Here is a 22,788-nt window from a genome sequence, read left to right on the forward strand (position 1 = left end):
TTTCCTATGCAGATCTCCTGGAAGGTGTTAGCACCTTTTGTACTGAGTGAGAGCATGGGTGCTGGTCAGTATATTAGGTTATCTGCTTCCATGGTATATTTCATGTCCCTATTGATGTCTACTAGAGACAGGCAGAAGATAGCTCTGTTAAGGTGTCCCCTGAAGTGTTGCCCGTCCAATACCACAGCATCCCCTGTCCCGGTTCTGCCCCATAGTGTTGGCATTGGATACCCACTGGAGATAGGCAGAAGGGAGTTCCTGTAATGCTGACCCTGTTTGTGTCAGACATAGCCTGCACCACATCAGTATTTCTCTCCTGCTCTCAGGTTGGTATTTTGCTAGCCAATTCCCAGGATTACCAGGCTCAGCTCCTTTCCCCAAATGGAGATGATGGATGCGTGTGTGCCAATGAGAGGAAAACCTATGTCTGGAATATTATCTCAAAAAAACTCGGTAAGTTTCTGCACAACTTTCTGTCCTGTGACTGATGCTAGTCTATTCATGTGTCACCAAAAAGCCCATCCCTAACCAGTCCATCTTCTGAGTCCATAGAGCTTGGAGCTGTATTGCCACAACTTTGCTTGCTTGGGAGGTGCTCTATAGAGAGCTGCATTGCCCTGGCCCTTTCCATGTATAGAGTTCAGAGCTCCATTACCCCATGGCTGCTCATCAATGGTGACTAAACAGTCATAGAATCATAGAATATCAAGGTTGGAAGGGACTTCAGGAGGTCATCTAGTCCAACCCCCTGCTCAAAGCGGGACCAATCCCCAACTAAATCATCCCAGCCAGGGCTTTGTCAAGCCTGATCTTAAAAACCTCTAAGGAAGGAGATTCCACCACTTCCCTAGGTAACCCATTCCAGTGCTTCACCACCCTCCTCGTGAAATATCCAACCTAAATCTCCCCCACTGCAACTTGAGACCATTACTCCTTGTTCTGTCATCTGCCACCACTGAGGACAGCCTAGCTCCATCCTCTTTGGAACCCCCTTTCAGGTAGTTGAAAGCAGCTATCAAATCCTCCCTCATTCTTCTCTTCTGCAGACTAAATAACCCCAGTTTCCTCAGCCTCTCCTCATAAGTCATATGCTCCAGCCCCCTAATTATTTTTGTTGCCCTCCACTGGACTCTTTCCAATTTTTCCACATCCTTCTTGTAGTGTGGGGCCCAAAACTGGACACAGTACTCCAACGAGGCCTCACCAATGCCGAATAGAGGGGAACGATCACGTCCCTCAATCTGTTGGCAATGCTCCTACTTATACAGTCCAAAACTCTGTTAGCCTTCTTGGCAACAAGGTCACACTATTGACTCATATCCAGTTTCTCATCCACTGTAACCCCTAGGTCCTTTTCTGCAGAACTGCTGCCTGGCCACTTGGTCCACCAGCTGACCTGCGAAGTTCCATACTGCAGCTTTGTCACATGTAGAAATCTGCTAACATCAGCCATCACGCTGGGCAACGGAAATAACTTTTTCTCTTTATCGGGTGTTATTCCAGGTGATGTCTTGTTCAGTGTTACTGCTGAGACCAAGAAGAATGGTGGGAAGTGTGGGAACAGAACATCTGGGAGGCCGGAGATAGGGTGGAAGGACACCCTGATTAGAACCCTGTTGGTTGAGGTACAGTGGAAAGCTCTGGCTCTCTGTCTGAACATCCCTCCCTTCCGTGAAGAGTGCAGCAAGTATGTGTGAAAGCAAGTCTAAGTATTTGAGGTGCTCTAAAGCGCACCAGGCTTGGATCCAGTGCCAGCCAGCTGGGATAGGGCTGGGTGTTCAGTTTAGGAGCGATGCCACTACCATCAAGAGTGTTGTTGGGAGGATGAGTGTTTGCTGAATATGATGGAGGTCAGAGTGTGTGAGCCAGCCCACCCTGAAACCCCTCGCTCCTTCTAACTGCAGTGCTGGAGAGTTTGTCCTGCCTGCTGCGTTAGCCAGCCTGGGGTCAGACAGGCCATGCTGATGTAGCCACTTTGTAGAAAAGGACTCCTTCTCCAAGCCCAAAATACCCTGTGCATGGATTCACTGTGTTTGCATCCTACACTTAGGCAGAGCCATAACTGGGACCAGCATACGTATGATCCACAGGATGCAAATCCACCAGGAGAGTTGAAATGAAACTCCCACAGGCCTCTCAGAACTCTGCTTAGCATTTCCTAGTCATTTCCTGCATCTGACTCAATCCAGCTAGCAAGCAATGGTATTTGTAGGGCACCTAGCACCATGTTTAAGCACTAGCCCTGCATCTATGACAGCTGTCCCCTGGCTGGCAGGAATATTACCATCCTGTATATCATCTTAAACTGGGACATTCAGGGACTGCCAATAAAACCTTTGCACCCCACCATCCTTTATATCAAACTATATTACTCACAAGTGACAAAGCCCTTACTGAGTTATGCTGGGGGAAGTAAAGAGAGGGGAGGACTGAAGCAGATGGAAGAGAAATACAGTAAGTTTCCCCCATCCCCTTGTGTAATAGAGGGAAGAAGAAAGGGAAAGACTCCACAAACTCAAAACCAATTGTCTAGAGCTCCCCTGAAGTAGCAGCCAGATCATGGATGTGTCTGGTCCCTAGAGTCTGGGTATAATACCCTGATTACTTGATAGTGCAGACATGGGGATGGCTTTTCATTGGACCATTTTCTTATGTAACATTCATTCTGATGTGCTGTATGTGTCTCCTCTCTCTCTCCCCTCCACTGACCAGCCTGAAGGAATTGAAAAGGAGGTGACCCAGAGCTCCCTCATCTGCACAAAGGGTAAGGGCATCTCTCCAAATTCTGTACCTGTTGACTGGGACCAAAGCTCTTTCCCTCAGCACTAATTAATAATTTTGTAAATCCCTGACCCATCCGCCTTTCACGGAGGCACTGTTCAGCTGGCACCTAGATGTGTGAGGAAGGATGGTCCAGGAGTTAGAGTGCTAGTCTGGCAGTGGAATGATGAGAGTTCAATTCCCTGCTGTGCCACTAACCACCCTAAGTGATCTGCCCAAGGTCACACAGGAATGTCTACACTGCATACTAAGCCCAGGTTCTGACTCAGGTTTGGGCCCAAGCCCCCCTTCTGTTCACATGCAAATCAGCCTGACTTGGGTACAGCAAGCACTCATGATCTGGCTCCTAGAACCCTGCTCAGGGGTGGGTCAGAGCCTGAGTCCTGCTGTGACTTGGGTCCAAGTCCTGTCATTTGCAGTGTGGCACAGGTCAAGCTGCAGCTCCTGGTCAGAGTATGCAGGATGAATGTGTTAGCACAGCACTGAGACCCGGGTCTGCCAGTTGCAATCCTCTGTTTACAATGCAAGGTGGATGTTCAAGCACAGTCCCACAGACCCGGGTTTAGTGTGCAATGTAAACATGTCTCTGTGTCTCAGTTCATTTAGTGGCATAATAGCACTTGCTAATAGTGCAGGGGGCCATATAACTACCAAAGATACATAGTTCACTGGGACATTTCAAGCATGTCCTGGGCCCCCTGAAGGCATATTTGATTAATGTCTTCCCCCAGAGTTTAATTTTTCAGTTTCCTTCTCCCAGTGAGGATGGAAGATAGGGCTGGGAGTGGAGAGACAGAAAGGAGACAGGGGAGCCTTAGAATGAATTTGCCATGAAGAGGGGTAAGTAGCCAAGTTGCTGTGAAGGCCATGGAAGACCACTTACTAATGGAGGGAGCAAAAAAGAGGACTCTAACCCTCACCAACCCCCCACATTAAGTGTCTTGCTGAAGATGCTCCTTCAACCTGGGTTCCTGGCCACCACAAGTGTCATCACATCCTGTGAGCACTGGCCTTGCCTATATACGTTGACTTCTGTGGACTGTGGTAACTTACAACACCTGAGGATTTGCCCCATTTTGTCTGGCTTTCACTGTATTAGTTTTACTTTGTCTCCTTCACTCTTGACTATTGTTATGCTCTTGGGGGCAACAGCAACAGTTTCCATATACTGTTCTCCATTGTGGGTGTCTTCTGATGTTCATTCATTTTAACTTTTATAAGAAGTGCTTAGTTGCTATGATCAAATTCCTGATATAAATGATCAAAATTAATCTAATATTTCCCCGCAGATGCTGCAGCCACGGAACCAGTGTCTCTGAAGCTGCCTGAAAACCTGGTGGAAGGATCAGCCAGAGCCTCTTGTTCTGTCACTGGTAAATCTATTAAGTTTTGTATTGAGATTCTTACATCTCAGGAAAGGCAAACTTCTGAGCAACAAGGCTTATTCCTGCCTCTTTGAAAGTAACCAGCCAGCTTTGCAGTGGTAGAAGACATCCTCTTTGCCAGAGAGGAGAAACCCAGGTTCTGGATGTTGGTGATACTCCTCTCTTTTGGTATAAAGGGGTTATTGGCACTTGTTTGGGTTAATTCAATTGTTTGCCACTCATGCCAAATGCACCCATCCTAAACTCATGCCAATAAAACCTTTGCACCCCACCATCCTATATATTAAGCTATATTACTCACAAGAGACAAAGCCCTTACTGAGTTATGCTGGTCCTCCCAAAATCATGCTAATAAATGCATTATGCCACCGTACCCCATCATTTGCTCTGAATGTGCCATGCTTTCTAGAAATACTATTTTAGCAATGTTGTAGCAAAGGGTGTTTTAAAAGCTTTATTAAAATACTTTTGTATCTCTCTGTGAGTTCAGTTATCCAGGCCTTGGAAGGAGAAAAAATAGAAATTAATACAATTTTAGAAACCTCTAAATATTTCACCCAAATATCATTTTGAAATAAATAATTGCATTGCAGTTCTAAGGCCTGATATCTTGGGATGTACGAAGCCTTAGAAACAATTGATGGGTGTCCCATAGAGCAGTGGTTCTCAAAGCCGGTCCGCTGCTTGTTCCGGGAAAGCCCCTGGTGGGCTGGGCTGGTTTGTTTACCTGCCACATCCGCAGGTTTGGCCGATCGAGGTTCCCACTGGCCGCGGTTTGCCACTCCAGGCCAATGGGAGCTGCGGGAAGGGCGGCCAGCACATCCCTCGGCCCGCGCTGCTTCCCGCAGCCCCCATTGGCCTGGAACGGCAAACCCCGGCCAGTGGGAGCCGCAATTGGCCGAACCTGCGGACGCGGCAGGTAAACAAACTGGCCCGGCCCACCACGGGCTTTCTCTGAACAAGCAACAGACCGGCTTTGAGAACCACTGCCATAGAGGAACTAAAAATCCTTCCACTGAAGTGTTATGAAGCAGTGTTCCCAAAGTTTTTCATAGTGGGGGCAATATTTTAGTACAGAGAATGCCTCCTGAACATGTTTTTCCATCACCTGATTCATGATCACCCAGATACGCTTCTCCATTTCATGCCATCCCTGTGGCAACTACAGCAATTTCTTACATGGAGAGGTAACATTTGGAAAATATTTGATGTATTTCAACTCTCTCGTAATGCATTTTAACAGCTGGAAATAAAGAGAAAATGCTGGTAGCATGTGACCAGCCAGCTCTTTATGGACAATCAGCAAGGGCTGTGGAGACCACAGTTTGGAAACTTCTGCTCTGAAGTGCCCATTTCTAGCCCTGTTGGGTTGGGAGTTCTTAAACCTGTCCAGGGCTCTTTTGCCCAGGCTGTACTGACAAGTATAACTTTCTTGGGATAAGGAAGAAACCTTTCCTGGTTGGGTATTTTTTTGTTCTTAAATAAAAACGAGCTGCTTGAAGCTTTGCAGGCATTTGCCATGTTCAATATATTTCTGGTGCAGATTAGCTGGCAAAGTGCAGGTGTAGAGGGCAAAGGGGCATGAGGTGTGGAGGTTTCTTGTTTGGGGTTTTTCGCTGTCTTCTACTTTAGACCAGAACAAATCTGTCCTCCTGTGCTCGGGATTCAAGGACCACTGAGAAAAGCAGTGGCAGAATCTCTGCAACTAGGGGTTAATTCTAGAATCTCTGTCAGGATCTTGAGGGTCCCTGGCTATTGTACTGATATTATTGTTCTGTAGTACATATTAGCTTTGCAGATTCTGATGTTGGCTCTGTGTGAAACTCACTCCCTATGTCTCTATTCCCAGGCGATATCCTGGGCACAGCCATGCAGAACCTGCAGCAGCTCCTCCAGATGCCCTTTGGCTGCGGGGAGCAGAACATGGTCCTGTTTGCCCCCAACATCTACGTCCTGGACTATTTGAATAAGACGGGGCAGCTGAGTGAGGAGACCAAATCCAAGGCCATCAGCTACTTAGTCAGTGGTGAGGGGCCTCTCCTTAACTTGTGACACCCTCCTGCCTCCATTGATAGCATGCACTACAAAGTTACCCTGGTAGCTCCACATTTTTCATTTAACTAAGCATACTGAACCATGTAGCTGCCTTGTAATAACCTGCTGACCTGCTTGTTCCTGCAAATCAATTGGTAGTTCTGCTTGAAATTGCTCCTTACATCATCCTGCCTCTTCTATCCCCTCCCCACCCACCTTTTCACCTTGTTTGAGGTTCACTCCATGTATGTCGTGTCTTCCTGCCCCTTCCAAATGTCTGTTTTTTTGTTGTCAATCCTTAGTGCGCTCTCCTTGCTCCTTTCCACCAGGCTTTGATGCCAAGTCAATGTTCTTCTGCTCCCCTCAGTCCCTCAGGCTCATCCCCATTTGATTCCTCTAATTCGGGTTCTGGATTTATTTGATGACAAATTAAAATGGGATTTTGTTGGTTTTAATCAGGAAACATTTCCTCCTCCTTGTGTGTTTTCAGGGTACCAGAAACAGCTGTCATACAAACACCCGGATGGATCCTACAGTATCTTTGGGACCAGAGATAAGGAAGGAAACACATGGTGAGAGCTGGGAAGCTGGCTGAGGCCTGGGCTGGTAATGAATCCATGAGCTGCAGATGAAAGACACACACTAAATAAATCAAACACACATGTAAAGAGCATGGACTAGAACTCTAGTTCTAATGCTCTAAGAACAAACATCTCTACCAGTGATGCTAAAGGAGAACTCTCTTAGCTGCTACTGGCAGTAGGTCCCTTTTTCTTCTCTGTAGACTCACCCACTTGAGGTGACATGATCATACACATGGACACAAAGCCAGCATTTTACAGACAGATTAAAGAAACAGTTCTATCCCATCATCTGTCGCTCATTCCTCTCCTGGCCTGTGTGTAGGAAGGGAAGGTACCTGCATTGAGTTTTGATGCTTTAGACTCCAAGTGACTGCTCATATCTGTGCTGTTCTCCTTCAGGCTCACCGCCTTCGTATACAAGTCATTCGCACAAGCCAAGCGCTATATCTTTATTGATGACCATGTCCAGTCCCAAACTCTGATCTGGCTCTCAAGCAAACAGAAGTCAAGTGGTTGCTTCCAAAGTGTTGGGAAACTCTTCAACAATGCCTTGAAGGTGACACATTTCTGCTCCCTGCTGAACTTCCTGTCCTGCCACTGGAAAAGCACTTTCTTACCTCTGCTAAATCGCATCCTTAATCCCCAATTTCCCCCTTCCACTGGGATAACTCTTCAGATATAGACAATTAATAATGTCAGAGTTTAATAGATTTCATTTTCCAAAGCATATCTTTGATCTCATAAATCTGTTTTCTTTCCCCAGTTTCCCAGCACCTACACTTTATCTCAGACACTACAGAACAAAGTTGAAGAAGTTCTTTGCTTGCTGCATCTAGGGGCTCCTCTCCCACATCCTCTTAGGCAAGCAGCTGCCCCTATGAGAGGTTGCTAGGCTCACTCTTCTCCCTTAAGCAGGGCCGGCTCCAGGCACCAGCTTAACAAGCAGGTGCTTGGGGTGGCCAAGGGAGAGGGGCGGCACCTGCGGCAATTCAGGGGTGGCAGGTCCCTTACTCCCTGTAGGAGCAAAGGACCTGCCGCCGCCGATCGTGGCTTTATTTTTCCCAATTGCCACTGCTGATTGCGATCACGGTTTTTTGGTTTTTTTTGCTTGGGGCGGCAGAAATGCTGGAGCCGGCCCTATCCTTAAGAACTGCTTCCACAGCTGGCCAGGCTCTTCATTGTAAAGAACTCGGCCAGCAATAGAAGCAGAGCCAATCCGATGTGACCAGCAAACACTGGTGATCAGTTTGAGAACTGCTATCCTGAACTCTCTGTCCAGGCATAACAGGGTAATAACCCAATATGGGAACCACTCTGGTGTGGTAGGTCAGTGAAACAGTCCAGGGGGAGGAGAAGGCGGTTCCCTCCCCCCCTGGAATGACTAGTTCTGTCGTGTGTTTTATTCAGGGAGGAGTCGATGATGAGCTTTCACTGACAGCCTACATCACCACAGCTTTGCTTGAGGCTGGACACCCCAGCTCGGTAAGGATTCCTTCACTATTGTTATCCTGCCTTAATTGGTTTCAGTCAGTTGGCTTGGCCCCAGAATCTGTTATAAATTTGCCTGGGTACTGGAAGTGATGACCCACAGGGACATGTCTGCATAGAATGTGTATGCATTCATTGCTGTTAATAAAGAAAAGGGGCTACATGCTACCCCCAGTCTTCAAGCAGAAATTCCACTGCAGTCTATAGGGTCTTGGGCAGTATATGGCTCAGTGTAACATCTGATTAAATGAAATGCTAGATGTGCCCGCAAACTTGTCAGGCTCTTGTGCTTGTATTATATCTCAGCCTTAAACATGAGTCACTCAGGACCAAGAGAAAGTTCAGGGCAGACCCTTGAAACATCCAAATGTGCCTGTTAACTCGTGTATCTCTGACTATGTGCAGAGGTGGAGTAAGCTCCAGTTCAGTTCTGATGAATGATACACATGCTGCAGCCAGTTAAAAATGTAAAAGTCCATTAAAATGAGGGACAAGTTGTCTTGCTTTACAGTGGTTGGCGTCAGGGAGAGCAAAGGTTGGGCCTTAGACCCTAAAATGTCAGACTTCCTGACTTGTATTTTCCATACATTTTCTTAGCAGGTGTTCTGTTTCTGTCTGAGGAGCTTGCTTCCTCCTGGCCTATATTCTGCAGTAGTGAAGACATGGAGTCAAATTGTGATCTCAGTGACGTTGGGGTAACTTCATTTACTTCAGTGTAAATCCAGGACAACACCATATATGTCAATGGATTGACACTGGAGGCACTGAGAGCAGAATCTGGCCCATAATGTTGAGTTTGTCCATGACTACAGAATGTGATTACCAATGGAAGTTTAATAACTTATTGTAGAGCTAAGAAGAAGCAGTGGACTGGAAGGGGGACAGAATGAGCTCTCATTTATACTCAAATTTTAACTTCAGTAACGAAACCAAAGGCACTCCTGTGTTATGATGTTTCCCTAGTCTGAAAATCCTTGTTTTAGGGATGTCATGCTGCCCCTTCTGCAGTCCTTTTGGACCTAGAATATTCCATGTTCACTGCAGTGATGGTGGCCAGATAAAGTGAGCCTGGAATGTTCTGGAACAGAAATATTTGTCTGTGTGAAGATGTACGTCCCACACACACACACAGATCTAATTTATTTCTTTATAGCACCCCGTGGTCCGAAATGGCCTGTTTTGCTTGGAGGCTGCATCTGGAGAGGAAATCAGCAAAGTTTACATCCAGGCACTCCTGGCCTATATCTTCTGCCTGGTCGGCAATGAGGGGAAATGTGACTTCTTCTTGAAGGAGCTGGACAAATCAGCTAAGAAAGTCGGTGAGTGTCACCTAGTTTTTCTGGGATATTAGCACTGATGGCAGATGGGCCTACCTAGATGATACTGCCACCTTTAATTCTTGTGTTCAAATATAGAAACCATGGTAACTTTATTTGTCATGGAGTTTCACTCATTAGAAATACATAGGGAGATAGGCAGGCCCATAGGTAGGCCAGTTGAAATGGAGATGCTGAGCAGATCTGTGGTTTTGTTTTTAACACACAACCCAGATTAACCCTCCTCTCCACATACTGATGGAGCCCTTGACTGTCATGTCCACCTCCCTACCTCAACCAGGCCTCCCAAGTTCCCCTCCTCCTGTGCAAATAGGTGCATGCAGATGTGCAATATTATGTAATACTTTGACACCAAACTTTTTGGTTATCAATTATGAGAATTTACTGGGCCTGATTCTGACCTCCCTTTCACTGGTGCAAATCAAGGGTAGCTGGAAGGAGAGAACTGGGACAAGTGTCTCTCTCTTGCTTTAGTTCTAGCCTTTTCTCTCAATCTATCTGTCTTATCTTTTTATGTGACTATTCTGTAGCAAGGGTGACAGCTTGTGGCACACAAATATAATTGCATTCTAATCCCAATATCCCCAAGGCCAGATGGATGAGTAACTGCTCCTGCAGAGCAGTCTGCTGGAATATTGTGTTCAGTTCTGGTCCTCCTCGTCTCAAAAAGGATCTAGCAGAAATACAGGGGTTCAGAGATAGAAGACAAAACCGACCAGAAGAATGGGATGATTTCCATTAGAAAATAGATTGAAAAGAGTATTTAAAGCAGAGACAGAAAGAGAAGAAATAAAAGAATGATATGGATAAGGTAGATTGTGTGCTCCTGTTCCGCCTTTTTCATACCTGACTAAGGGAACATTCAATGACATTGAAAGGCAGCAAATTGAAAACTTATAAAAGGAAATGCTTATTAATATAACCCATAATTAGTACATGGAACTCATTGCTACTAGAGCCCATTGAGGCTTAGAACTTATCAAGATTCATTAAAAAATCAGAATCGTATATGGACCATGAGAATATCCACAGTTACATTAGGTAGGATTAAAAAAAAACAAAGTTGTTTGGATTAAATTGTCATATTTCAGGGTTTAAGACTACCCATACCCAAGGAGGGTTAGGAAGAAACTTCTTCATGGGTAGGTTATTTCATAACTACTGTGACAAAGTTCCTCCTCTACCTTGGTGGGTCCTGCGCTTATTGGCGGATTTGCTCGCTTCACAGATTCACCCTGTGGGTCAGGAAACAGTCCAGAGACCTTCCCCTCTGGTAGAAGCTATAGTCCAGGTCAATTCCTCCTGTGTTTGATCAGGAGTTGGGAGGTATGGGGGGAGCCCAGGCCCGCCCTTTACTCCAGGTTCCAGCCCAGGGCCCTGTGGACTGCAGCTGTTTAGAGTGCCTCCTGGTACAGTTGCATGACACCTACAACTCCCTGGGCTACTTCCCCATGGCCTTCTCCCAACACCTTCTTTGTCCTCACTACCGGACCTTCCTCCTAATGTCTGATAACGCTTGTACTTCTCCATCCTCCAGCAGTACACCTACTCACTCTCAGCTTCTTGCACACCTCTTGCTCCCAGTTCCTCAAACACTTCCTCTCCTCTGGCTGCCCCTGGCTTGACTGGAGTGAGCCCTTTTATAGCATCAGAGGGGCCTTAATTAGAGTCAGGTGCTTAACTGCCTCACCTGACTCTTAGCAGGTTAATTGGATCAGGTGGTCTATTAGCCTGGAGCAGCCCCTGCTCTGGTCACTCAGGGAACAGAAAACTACTTATCTAGTGGCCAGTATATCTCCCTTCTGCTACTCTGCTGTTCCCAACTGGTCTGGGTCTATCACACTACCCACTCTACAATTTCTTGTACCTTCCTCTGAAGGTGGCTGGTTCTGGCCACAGTCAGAGACAGGGTACTGGATGAGATGGACCACTGGGCGGGTATGACATAGCCGTTCCTCTGTTCTCCATGACCAGAGCTTCAGTGAAACATCAGGAGACTTAACCAACTATCAGATAATGGAGAGTTTCAACAAACTTTGTTTTGGATAGTTGAGGTTTGACTGCACCGAGCAATCTCCCTCAGAGTCCCAAATCCAGGCACCTTTGACTTCCTGCTCACCTCAGGGAAGGAAGATGCTGTGATCAGGAAGTGGAGCTGGCAAGATTTAGTACCTGGTGCACCAGACCTAGTCTTTGCAGCTCTCCAAGTCCTAGAGAGAGCCAGGGAGCAGGAATCAGATTTTTCCCTCCTTTACATCTGTAATTCAGGAGTAACTGGATTTATTGGAACTGGTAAGGGTACAGAAAATGACAACAAAAATGAGGGGTATGGAATAACTTCCATATGAGGTGAGATTAAAGAGGTGAGAAGAGACCACAGAGGGGAGCTATGATAGAGAGCTATAAAATCATGACTGGTGTGGAGAAAGTGAATAGGGAAGTGTTATTTACTTCTTCTCATAACACAAGAACTAAGGGTCACCCAAAGAGATTAATAGGCAGCAGGTTTAAAACAAACAGAAGGAAGTATTTATTCACACAACACACAGTCAACCTGTGGAAGATATTGCCAGGGGATGTTGTGGAGGCCAAAAGTATAACTGGGTAGGAAAAAGGAGGAGGAGAGGTTCATTGATGGCTATTAGCCAATATGGGCCGGGACCCAACCCTATACTCTGAGTGTCCCTAAACCTCTGACTGCTAGAAGCTGGAACTGGATGACAAGGGATGATGGATCACTCAATAATTGCTTTGCTCTGTTCGTTTCCCCCTAAAGCATCTGGCACTGGACACTGTCAGAAGACAGGATACTGGGCTAGATGGACCATTGGTCTGACCCAGTATGGCCATTCTTATGTTACTACGTCCAGTGGAGTTTCTCTGGAGTTACACCAGTGTACATAAACAGATAGAATCATAGAATATGAAGGTTGGAAGGGACCTCAGGAGGTCATCTAGTCCATCCCCCCTGCTGAAAGCAGGACCTAATCCCCAACTAAATCATCCAAATCTGGCCAGAGGACTGAGACCTAAACATTTATATCTCCTATTGGAGTGCAGAGCACTGAGTTTGTTCTCCATGGTCCTCCCAACCTTCTGGAGAAAGAAATGCTACGTCTACACTATACACCACTGCTGGTGCTGTGTACTGTGTGTGCAGCTGCATGCCACAGTGAAAAGCAACTGCATCTACACTGTACTGTGTAGTTACATGTGTCAGTGAAAGTTTCTGGTGGTGGTGGGGTGGGGAGGATGCCGCTCCCTGCAGCCGGATCCTTTCACTATGATGAGTAAAAGCACCAGAAGTGGGTAGCTGGCAGAGCCTTTTTTGCTGCCTCAACCCTGCCAGAACCTTTTCACACTGCCTGTGTCTTTCCCTGAAGTGGGGAAATGCTCCAGCCGCAGGGAGGCACTGGAACACTACACTGGGAGAGGCACAGCTTGGGCAAGTAGAAAGCTGTGTAGGGTAAGTACTTGGGTACATACCCACAGCTTTCAAGCATGTCTGTACTCTACTCACCTAAGCAGCGCCTCTCTGCCTGCTCTACTATTTATATCTATGCTAGGGGGACTATCTGTCTCTGTACTGTACATGCCACCAAAAGAAGACATACTCAAAGAGACTGGGACTAGGGCTTCTGCATGGCAGCACAGACTACTAATTACTAAGCTGCTGTTCTGATTCTTCACAATCTCCTTTCTGTTCTCAGGTGGCTCAGTGCACTGGGAACGGGCGGTAAAGCCCCCTGCAGAAACGTTCCCCTCTTTCTATTCCCGTGCCCCCTCTGCTGAGGTTGAGATGACCAGCTATGTGCTTCTGGCAGTGCTCCACAAACCCAAACGGGCTCAAAAGGACCTAACATTCGCCTCACAGATTGTGCAGTGGATCATCAGACAGCAGAATCCCAATGGGGGTTTCTCTTCCACCCAGGTACAGCAACTACCTTCTGCCCTCTAATCACGCCCAGGAAATCACAGGCAGCTGCTCACATAAGCCAGCTGCATTAGAGATTGAGAGAGAGAGAGCCAATAGGACTGTGACTAAAAAGATCCATTGGTCACTTTCTCCCATAGATAGTCCAGGCCCTATTCCAAAAGCTGGAATAACAGCTATGAAGGGATTGCGGGCTTCCCCACACCCTGCCAGCTGCCACCCCTAGCCTCAACCTCTACGTACAAAGTGCCAATGCACTCAAGCTCTTTGCAGAATGATGTGTGTGTAAATGTCACCTGCTGGGGAAGCAGAACATTAGAGTTGAGTTCTACTGTCCAGAAGACAATCTGGTCCTAAATGTGCCAAGTTGAAAGTCACATGGCAGCAATTGAATAGTAACAGGTACAGTTAGATCTTCACATGAATAGGAGCTCAGAGAATTCCTTTAGTCCCTGGTTCTAGCCTATGATTGATGTGTGTATGATTTGCTATCAGACACACCTGGTGCACTGAAGCGTTCTGGAGGTGTGCCCTAATGCTCTACAGGACTCAGTTTCCAAGATGAATTGGGATGGGTTTGGGCTCATCTGCACTGAAATCTTGTGAGCCGTGAAATGACTGTGGTCTGTATTGGAACCATGTGTTTAATAACCCATGCAGTATCCCAGCACAGTGTGTCTGTCATTGACAATTATTCTACACTTTTTCAGGACACAGTTATTGCTCTTCAAGCGCTGGCTGATTATGGTGCAGCAACCTACTCTGAGAACAGCCAAAACACAGTTAAAATCAGCTCCAGCAAGCCTTTTGAGAAGGTCTTTGAGGTGAATAGTCAGAACCGACTACTGTTGCAGCAGAGTTCCCTGCCTGATGTCCCAGGGAATTATACCCTGGAAGTGAATGGCAACGGATGTGTCTTTGTGCAGGTAAGTGCTTACCCTACCCTTCAGCGTGTGGCTTCTTCAGCACATAATACAGCCTTTCTTCTTTTGTGTCCCTCTCTTTTGTCCAGTCTCTCTCTCCCCCCCTTCCTTCCTACCTCCCCTGTTATTTCTTTTCTTAAGACTCTTTGGACAAATATATCAACTTCTTTAAGTCCAGTTCAGAAAGAAAGAAAGAATTGGTCCTTGGTGTTTTTTCTCTGTATCACACATGATTAGTTTTTCTTAGGTGATGACTGGTAACTGGACTTGTGTCACACACAAACATCCTCCTCTTTATTTGTAAAACTTGAGTTCCAGTTGAAGGAGTATGGTTTGTCTATCTGTCAGTCATAGGGCTTTATACTACTGCCCATCTTTGTATTATCCAACTGCTTCCATGTCAAATCAATAGCAATCTTCCTATTTGGGATAAAAATATGCCTGGGATGTTTTAGTTTGAGTGGTTGGATAGGTAAACTTGTTAGATGTTTTCAGAGATTTTTTTTTTTGCAGGCATTTGTTTGGTAGATGTTTGATAGATGAGCACCATCAGTGTTGTGAGTCTCACTGTTGCTATGGTGGAAAGATTTTTTTTTTCCAAAGAGGAAGGTTTTGCAGGATTTCCTAAAGATAGTCAGGCTCTGTATTCACCTGATCTCCTCTGGCAGTCTATCCCAGAGCCAGTTCCCTTCTACTGACCATGTCTTGTCCCTAGCTCTCACATGCTTCACTCTGGGCTTTTTGATTTGCATCCTCCCAGAGGAACCCATCTCCCTGGCAGAAAACACATCAGAATTCAGTCCTTAACCTGTGGTCTTCGGACTGCAACACAGGAATGGAAGGGAGAAGACGTGGGTCCTCTTCCGGTCTCTTCCACTGACTCACAGAGTGACCTTGAGTAAATCACTGCGACAAGGATGGTCCACAGGAAATGCTCTAGTGAAGCAGTGCAGCATTGAACGGGTGGGGAAAATGTCATATGATGCAGCCAGAACTGGGAACACAAGCATTATGAGGTCAAAAAACCCAAAGAGCTGCTATAGTTTATAATGGCTAACTCTGAGAGGCCAAAACTCTGTGCACCTCTCTTTAGAAACATTTCATCCATTAAAATAGCAGCTGCCAAGAGGTTAACAATAGAAGCCATTTGGAATAGCACTGCCCCTTTAGTTCCTGCTGAGTGGCTGCACCTTGAATCTTAACCCATATAGTGTGCTAGTCATGGTGAAAGGATCCTCCTAGACAAACATCATACTAAAGGTGAACAAACTTTGAACCCTACTTTGCCATCTCCAGACAACACAATCAATGAGAGGAAGAATGGTGATGTGATCAATACACTGGACTCAGGGGATCTGGGTTGAATTTCTGGCTTTGGCAAAGCTGCCTATGTGACTTTGGGCAAATCACTTAATCTCTATGTGCCTTAGTTCCCGTCTGTAAAATGGGTATTGTTACAACCTGGTGCAGTACCCTCCGTATAGGCATCAGTCTGTTGTGAGTGGGCCCAATCATTGTTGTGAGAGGGCCCAATCCAAGTCAATTGGATCTGGGTAGAGTCTAGTCACTGTTTCTAGCTCTGAGAGTCCCCAGCACACTCAGAAGCTCAGATCTGTTGGGATATGGGGTGCTTCCATCCAGCTGCCCTGGATCCTGAAACCTCTCAAGCCTCCCAGTTGCTTACTCATTCTCCATCAGAGTCCCAACTAGTCTAAGGGTCTCTGGGCTTCTACTGGGACTCTGGCAGGAAAGTAAGGAACACAGACTTAGCAAAGATGTTTCTTAACCATCGTGGCTTTACTTTTAAAGCATTCAAGAATGACAGATCTTTGAGAATAACAGAAGCCCTGAGATGCACTGTCCCAAGTCTGATCTCATCTCTTCTGTAAGTCCCTGGTTTGTCAGACGCTGCTTAGCCTGAAACACTCTCCTACCTTCTCTCTTTCAAGCCCTTCTTACATGTTGCAGTGGATGGGCCCCTGCACAGAGCAGAATCTTGCTCTTAAATAGGGCCATGACTCTGAGCCATGTGCTCGAACTGAGATGCTCCAGATCCCCCAGTTATGCTTGCCCCCTACCCTTGTGGGCCCAGTGTAGAGACCATTGTTCCACGGGGTTGGACCAATAGTTCAGTCATTCAGAATCAGTAGCTCCAGATGACTCTGATGATGGGTCTTCAGAAAGGAGCTAGGGCAGCTGTCTGGAATGCAATGCAACAGGCTACCCTTGCACGAGTCCAGACTAGAGTTCAACACATAGTGTACAATAGAATTCATAATCTGATCCAGACATATCCTACTTGGTCACAGTGATAGCATTTCCCTACTTCACAGAGTTTATAAGATGCAGATACATTGGTGATGAGAACCCTATAAATCCCTAGGCAGATCAAAAGGCTAATGGGGATTAACATGTTTTTTCCCCACACTTCTGTCTGGCCACTTGGTGGCACACTTATTCCTTACATTGTTCAGCTGGATGGAACCTCAGTTGTGGGGAAGGGAAGGCTTTTAATGTTACTGATGGAAAGCTTGGCAGTTTGGTGGTTTGCTGAAGTAGTTCTCCAGTCACTAAATGTTACCCTTGGGGAATTGGTGCATTCAGTCAGGATTTCTCCAGGCATGGAGCAAAAAAGGGGTTGCGAGGCACCACAACAGGTGGGTCAATAGCTCAGACTGATTTCTAATTTTCATTACCATTTTTCATCTGTTCCAGACAACCCTGAGATACAACATCCTTCTTCCCAATGAGACTTCTGGGTTCTCTCTCTCAGTGCAGACGGCAAATGCTTCCTGCGCAGACAGTTTCCGGGCAAAGTTTGACATCATCCTCTCAACCAGGTAACCTCTCTTCAGTTGCCTGGATGACAAGAACTGGCTGGTTAAGACGGGATGGCTTTTGAAAGAACAGATTACAAATATTAAAGTGCTATTAGATGGTCTGTGTAAAATACCTGAGGGTACTAATCGCCTTGGCCTGCTAGACACTTACCCCAAATCCCAGGGATACCCCCTCTTTCCAGACAACTGTCCCTCCCTGGGGATACTTGTCCCCTTCTTGGACATCTATCATTGGTCATTTCCGCACCTCTTCCATGTTAATAAATGATCAGCAATTACATGCAATTCAAAAAGGCCTTTGCAGGCTGTGTATGCGCTCTGGAGCCGAAGGTGTCATTGTGTTTCCTCCACATTCATGGTCCAGAGTGACCCAGTCCTTCCCATTTCAGTTATGCCGGGAAACGCAATATCTCCAACATGGCCATTATCGACGTCAAGATGCTTTCTGGCTTCGTACCTGTCAGTTCATCACTGCAAAAGGTAAGGAATGGCAGTGACATGAATAAGCCACCTCAGGGGAAGAGGGGGTTACAGAGTATTACAACATGGACTGGATAAAAAAGGGGGCCTGGTTAGCACTGAGAAAACACTTTCCGAGGGATTTTAATGTGTCTGTAGCACTTGAATAGATTGTGTATTCTCAGCCTGGGGGTCACACCCTCCAGGAGTCCTGAGCAGGGGTCAGGGTGTCACAACTACCCTGTTTCCTAGATTGCTAAATTGGATGGAGTTCCCAGATAGAGCCTGGTTAAATTGGAGTGAGATTCAGGGGAGGGAGGTGTCCTAATATGGACAAAGTTGAGGATCACTGGATTAGATTAACCAACTGGAATTCCAAACTGACTGTCTCCCATATAACTGTTTAGGTATGTGCATTTCCTGACAAAGCCACTACACACTTGGGTCTCTATCAAGTGATTATTTTTATTGACCCATGCTATCTATTAGATAACACTTTGGCTCAGTCATTTACTGCAGATTCTGGGGTGTCTTGCTTTCAGTGATTATTAATATTTTAATGTTTCCCACATTTCCTCATCTAAAGCTTCGTGAGGATCAGAAAGTGATGCAGGTAGAAACCAAGCAAAACCACGTCCTCTTCTATCTGGAGAGTGTGAGTTCTGGAAAATCAATTCTTTGGTTTGGGTTTAGCAGGTTTTAATTTTGCATAGAAGATACATGCATAGCCACTCCACATATGTGTGATAAACTGCATTGATCATGCACCTTTGCCCATTAATCCATCTACCCTGAAACTATTCTAACATTCCAAATCCCTCAGCAGCTTCCAGCAGCCTCCTGTTCTTTTATTCAAAATAAAACACACACAAAATGTTTCCTCCTTTCAGACACTGACTGCTGGGGGGCAGGGAGCAACCTCCCCAGTGTGCACACAGCTCCACTAGGGGGTTTCCTCTAAAGCAGCTGGTGCTGGCCACCAGCACAGACCGGATACTGCACTAGATGGAGCACTAATTTTATCTGGTCTGGAAATGTTGATGCTCCTTCTCCTCCTCACACCTGCCACATAGAGAATTTCCACCTTCCCTCCAATCAAACTGCACCTGCCTCAGGACTGGAGCTAGCAGAACACAGTCCTGCCACAGAAGCAGCTTTTCTAGTCAGAAAAAAATGTCGCATCTTTAAAGTTGATTCCCTTGAGACCCTGCAGGACTAGCAATGGGAGTGTTTACACCAGTGGAAAGGGGAGATTCCCAGCTTCTCCATGGGATGCACACCCTCACTTCTATGCTTGGAGGGACTGCAAGACGTTAGACTTCAATGTCATGACCATTGGGGATTTAGAAGTTGTTTTTGCTTCCTCTGAGCCCTGTGTATTGGGACTCATGATGACTGAGGATCACAGCAATACAAGAAGGAGAGGAAAATTGGAACCAATAACATTTTTAAAAAACTCTCTAAGACTATTTCTAAAATGACAGATACAGGCAGGTAAATAATGGATGCCAGGGCTGGAGTGCATCATGCACACAGGAGATGTGTGTGTTGGGAACCCACCACAGCTTAGCAGTCCCTGGGGTTGACCCTTTACAGAGGAGTCAGCGTTCTATGAACAAAAGCTGATGCCCATCTCTGTCCCTCACATTCCCAGGTCTCACGGAAGACTATCAGTTTCTCCTTCTCTGTTGAACAAGACCTTCCTGTGTCCAACATCAAACCAGCTTCAGTGCTGATCTACGATTACTATGAAACAGGTAGGAGGGCTTTGTTTAGACCACACAGCAAGTGGGGGGAAGTGTCACTGCATTTATTAAAGCTGATGAAGGGCCATTACAATTGGGATGCTGATGAGGGCCTTGGAACTCAATAGGGGTTTGAGCCAAACCTACTCAAGTCAATGGAGAGACACCTGTTTTCTTCAATGAGCTTTGGCTCAGGCCATATGTGCTGAATGTGGAATAGGTGATGGACTAGAACAGGGAAGATTTCAAAGAGATCCATTCTGAGCTTCTATGGATTAGGGATACTCCACAAGGAGGGGAGGTTTGTGTGATGGGCATCAGAGATGGAGTGACTTCTTACTGCAATGGAAATGTTCTCATCTCTTCCAGACGAACATGCTGTTGCAGAATACAAGTCACTCTGCAATGAAGCTGCCCCTGAAAACATTGAATAGCCTGGAAAGGTAAGTGAGAGCTGGAGACACTGAGCAGATACAAGGAGAAGGTGGTGAGTGGAGAGCAAGAAGAAAGGTGAGGTAAATGACGAGCTGCACTGAGTAGATGCACAGAGGTGGGGTAAAGAGGTTGATAGAAGTTCCTGTAGGTTAGGGTTATCTAGTCTCCACCAGCCTGATCAAAGAGTAGGGAGACAAGGTTGTTTTCATGTAAGAGCCCAATCCTGCCAGATGCCAAGTTCCCAAAATTGATGGGAGTTGGGGACACTCAGCAGTTTCCAGGAAGAGCTCTGCCCTCTGCAGCATTGGAGCCCAAGTGCATAAAATCAGACTGATGGAAAATGGCTGAAGAGTATTATATAAGCGCTAGCATCTTCCAAAATGCAGTGCTTTTCTAATCAGCCCTTTAAAGCCTGCCTCTTCCAGGTACCCACCTGGCCATTTCACAGGGAGCTGGGACTCATGGAAATCCCATTTCTAGCCAGTGAATCAGTGAAATGCTTTCTGGAGAGAAAGCTGGCTCATACTGACGTCATTCTTGGGGCTGGAGTATTGGTTCAGTGGGAGACATATCACCTGATATGTGAGGCCCTGGTTCAATTCCTGGAAATGCAGCATTCTTACACCATGTTGGCTGCTACTTGCAGGGCTGGGCTGTTGGAGCTACAGATGTATCCAACAGCTGGATTCCTTGGTCCAGCTTCACAATGCTGCCCTCAATATAGCTGTGCAGCAGAAGTGAGCTGGGCCCCTAACCCAGAGGTCAAGAGATTAAGAACATAAGAATGGCCATACTGGGTCAGACCAGATGTCTATCTAGACCAGTATCCTGTTTTCTGACAGTGGCCAATGCCAGGTGCCCCAGAGGGAATGAAGAGAACAGGTAATCATCAGGTGATCCATCCCCTGTCGCCTATTCCCATCTTCTGGCACACAGATGTTAGGGACATCATACCTGCCCATCCTGGCTAATAGGCACTGATGGACTTATCCTCCATGAACTTATCTAATTCCTTTTTTGAACCCTGATATAGTCTTGGCCTTCACAACATCCTCTGGCAAGGAGTTCCACAGCTTGACTGTGCGTTCTGTGAAAACATACTTCCTTTTGTTTGTTTTATAACTACTGCCTATTAATTTAATCTGGTGATCCCTAGTTGTTGTGCTATGAGAAGGAGTAAATAACACTTCCTTATTTACTTTCTCCACAACAGTCATGATTTTATAGACCTCTATCATATTCCCCCCTTAGGTTTTTTTTTCCAAGCTGAAAAGTCCCAGTCTTATTAATCTCTCCTCATATGGCAGATGCTTCATACCCCTAAGAATTTTTGTTGCCCTTTTCTGAACCTTTTCCAATTCCAATATATCTTTTTTGAGATGTGGCAACCACATCTGTACACAGTATTCAAGACTGAATTCATGCTCTCCTAGAATCTATGAATTCTGTGTATGCCTTGTTCTCACTGATGTTTCTGCTTTGCTTTTTCCTCCAGGACTGTGGTGAACAATGAACAAGTGATCATGTTTCCTATTTTCCTCTATGTTCAGTCACAGAAAGGGCCATTTCATTGCACTTCACCCTTCTAATCACAGGGGTCCATGACAACGTGTGTCATTTTTACCTGAACTTAGGCCTGATGCTTCCTTCCATGAAGCTTTTCTCCAGGTCCATATCCTGAATATGTATTAGTTCTCGTCAATAAATTTTCTCATTATTGGAGATGCACACCTGGTCTCTGCTTTGCTTCTTCTTTATAATTTGGTACCAGTGAGGACTTTCCCCACAACTCCAATAGGCTGGACGTTTCTGCTGCAATGATCAGAGGTGCCATTGTTAACTGTGGAGAAATTTCTGTAGTCACCAGGTTCAGATTTAATGCCTTATTCAGGCACAGACCCCATCTGAGAGTGATTGATTCAAGCTGTCTGTATGGACCCAGGCACAGATCACTACAAAGTGCCACATTTGGAAGGTTTCCTTTACTGCTACAGGGGCAAGAAACTTTTTTTTTTAAATGACAGTTCACATAGTGCAGAAACCGATGGGAAAACCAGAGACATATAGAGCAGAGATCACTGCATCCAAGCTCTATCCGGCGTCCAGGGACCACCCGGAATGGTCGCATCAGCAAGAGCCTCTGCTCGGCCTCCACCAAACAGCAAGCAGATTCCGTTCCAGCAGCATTTTACTGCAATAGCCTTTTCCTGCCCATGGCACCATGTCAGAAAGGGAAATGCAGCCACATCTAATATTCGTTGGTAGTTATTGTCATGCAGCACGTTTAGCTATTGGTCTATCTCTCTCTTCTCTCCTTCTTGGGCCCCATCTCCCTTGGAGCCTATGCAATAGCATTGCCCTCACCCCCTTGCACTCGCATCACTTCAGTCCTGGAGGGAGATGTGTCCTGCTCCTCCTGTAGGTGCTGCCGCCCTCAATCACAACATCCTGGGATCTGTAGCAGGGGTTGCTGCTCCACCACTGGAGCGCTCCTAGCATAGCAGCCAACACCTGGGATTTCATGGCCAGTGACACAATTTTGGCCCCAGCTGGAGCTGGGTTCCAGCTCTCATGAATTTCAAATCCTGCGCAGGGGAAATCCCTCTGATTGGCTGCCTTCCCCATTTGCCCACCTCCTGGGGAATAGAAGCCAACCAGGGCTGCTGCAGGTGTCAGACAGAGTTGTCCCCCCTCCCATCAGGGGCCAGAGCTGTTTTGGGGTAGAAGTGGGGGAGGGAGCAATTGACACCATCCTTATCGAAGGGGAGAGGGCAGTATTGAGCAGAAAGAGCAGCTCAGGGTTATCCTACGCTCCTCTACTGTGAGCAATGGGTCAGCCTGCT

The 22,788-nt window shown here is 46.3% G+C and overlaps 1 protein-coding gene across 2 annotated transcripts in view; it reads left to right on the plus strand.

The window, feature by feature from the left end:
• LOC101931094 (ovostatin-like) overlaps positions 1-21,673 on the plus strand; it is a 52,857-nt gene extending 31,184 nt beyond the window's left edge. For both annotated transcript variants that reach the window (XM_065571796.1, XM_065571801.1), the window contains exons 20-36: positions 327-453; positions 1,504-1,625; positions 2,713-2,764; positions 4,071-4,154; positions 6,016-6,192; positions 6,691-6,772; positions 7,184-7,340; positions 8,192-8,266; positions 9,426-9,591; positions 13,320-13,540; positions 14,254-14,469; positions 17,182-17,306; positions 17,696-17,786; positions 18,352-18,420; positions 19,420-19,522; positions 19,880-19,953; positions 21,441-21,673. In XM_065571796.1, the coding sequence (XP_065427868.1) occupies positions 327-453; positions 1,504-1,625; positions 2,713-2,764; positions 4,071-4,154; positions 6,016-6,192; positions 6,691-6,772; positions 7,184-7,340; positions 8,192-8,266; positions 9,426-9,591; positions 13,320-13,540; positions 14,254-14,469; positions 17,182-17,306; positions 17,696-17,786; positions 18,352-18,420; positions 19,420-19,522; positions 19,880-19,944 (1,932 nt within the window). In that variant the 3' untranslated portion in view covers positions 19,945-19,953; positions 21,441-21,673. The remainder of the gene's footprint in view (positions 1-326; positions 454-1,503; positions 1,626-2,712; positions 2,765-4,070; positions 4,155-6,015; positions 6,193-6,690; positions 6,773-7,183; positions 7,341-8,191; positions 8,267-9,425; positions 9,592-13,319; positions 13,541-14,253; positions 14,470-17,181; positions 17,307-17,695; positions 17,787-18,351; positions 18,421-19,419; positions 19,523-19,879; positions 19,954-21,440) is intronic.
• Positions 21,674-22,788: the final 1,115 nt, after the last annotated feature.

This window comes from Chrysemys picta, chromosome 1 (genome assembly GCF_011386835.1).
Source record: "Chrysemys picta bellii isolate R12L10 chromosome 1, ASM1138683v2, whole genome shotgun sequence".
Taxonomy (NCBI): domain Eukaryota; kingdom Metazoa; phylum Chordata; order Testudines; family Emydidae; genus Chrysemys; species Chrysemys picta.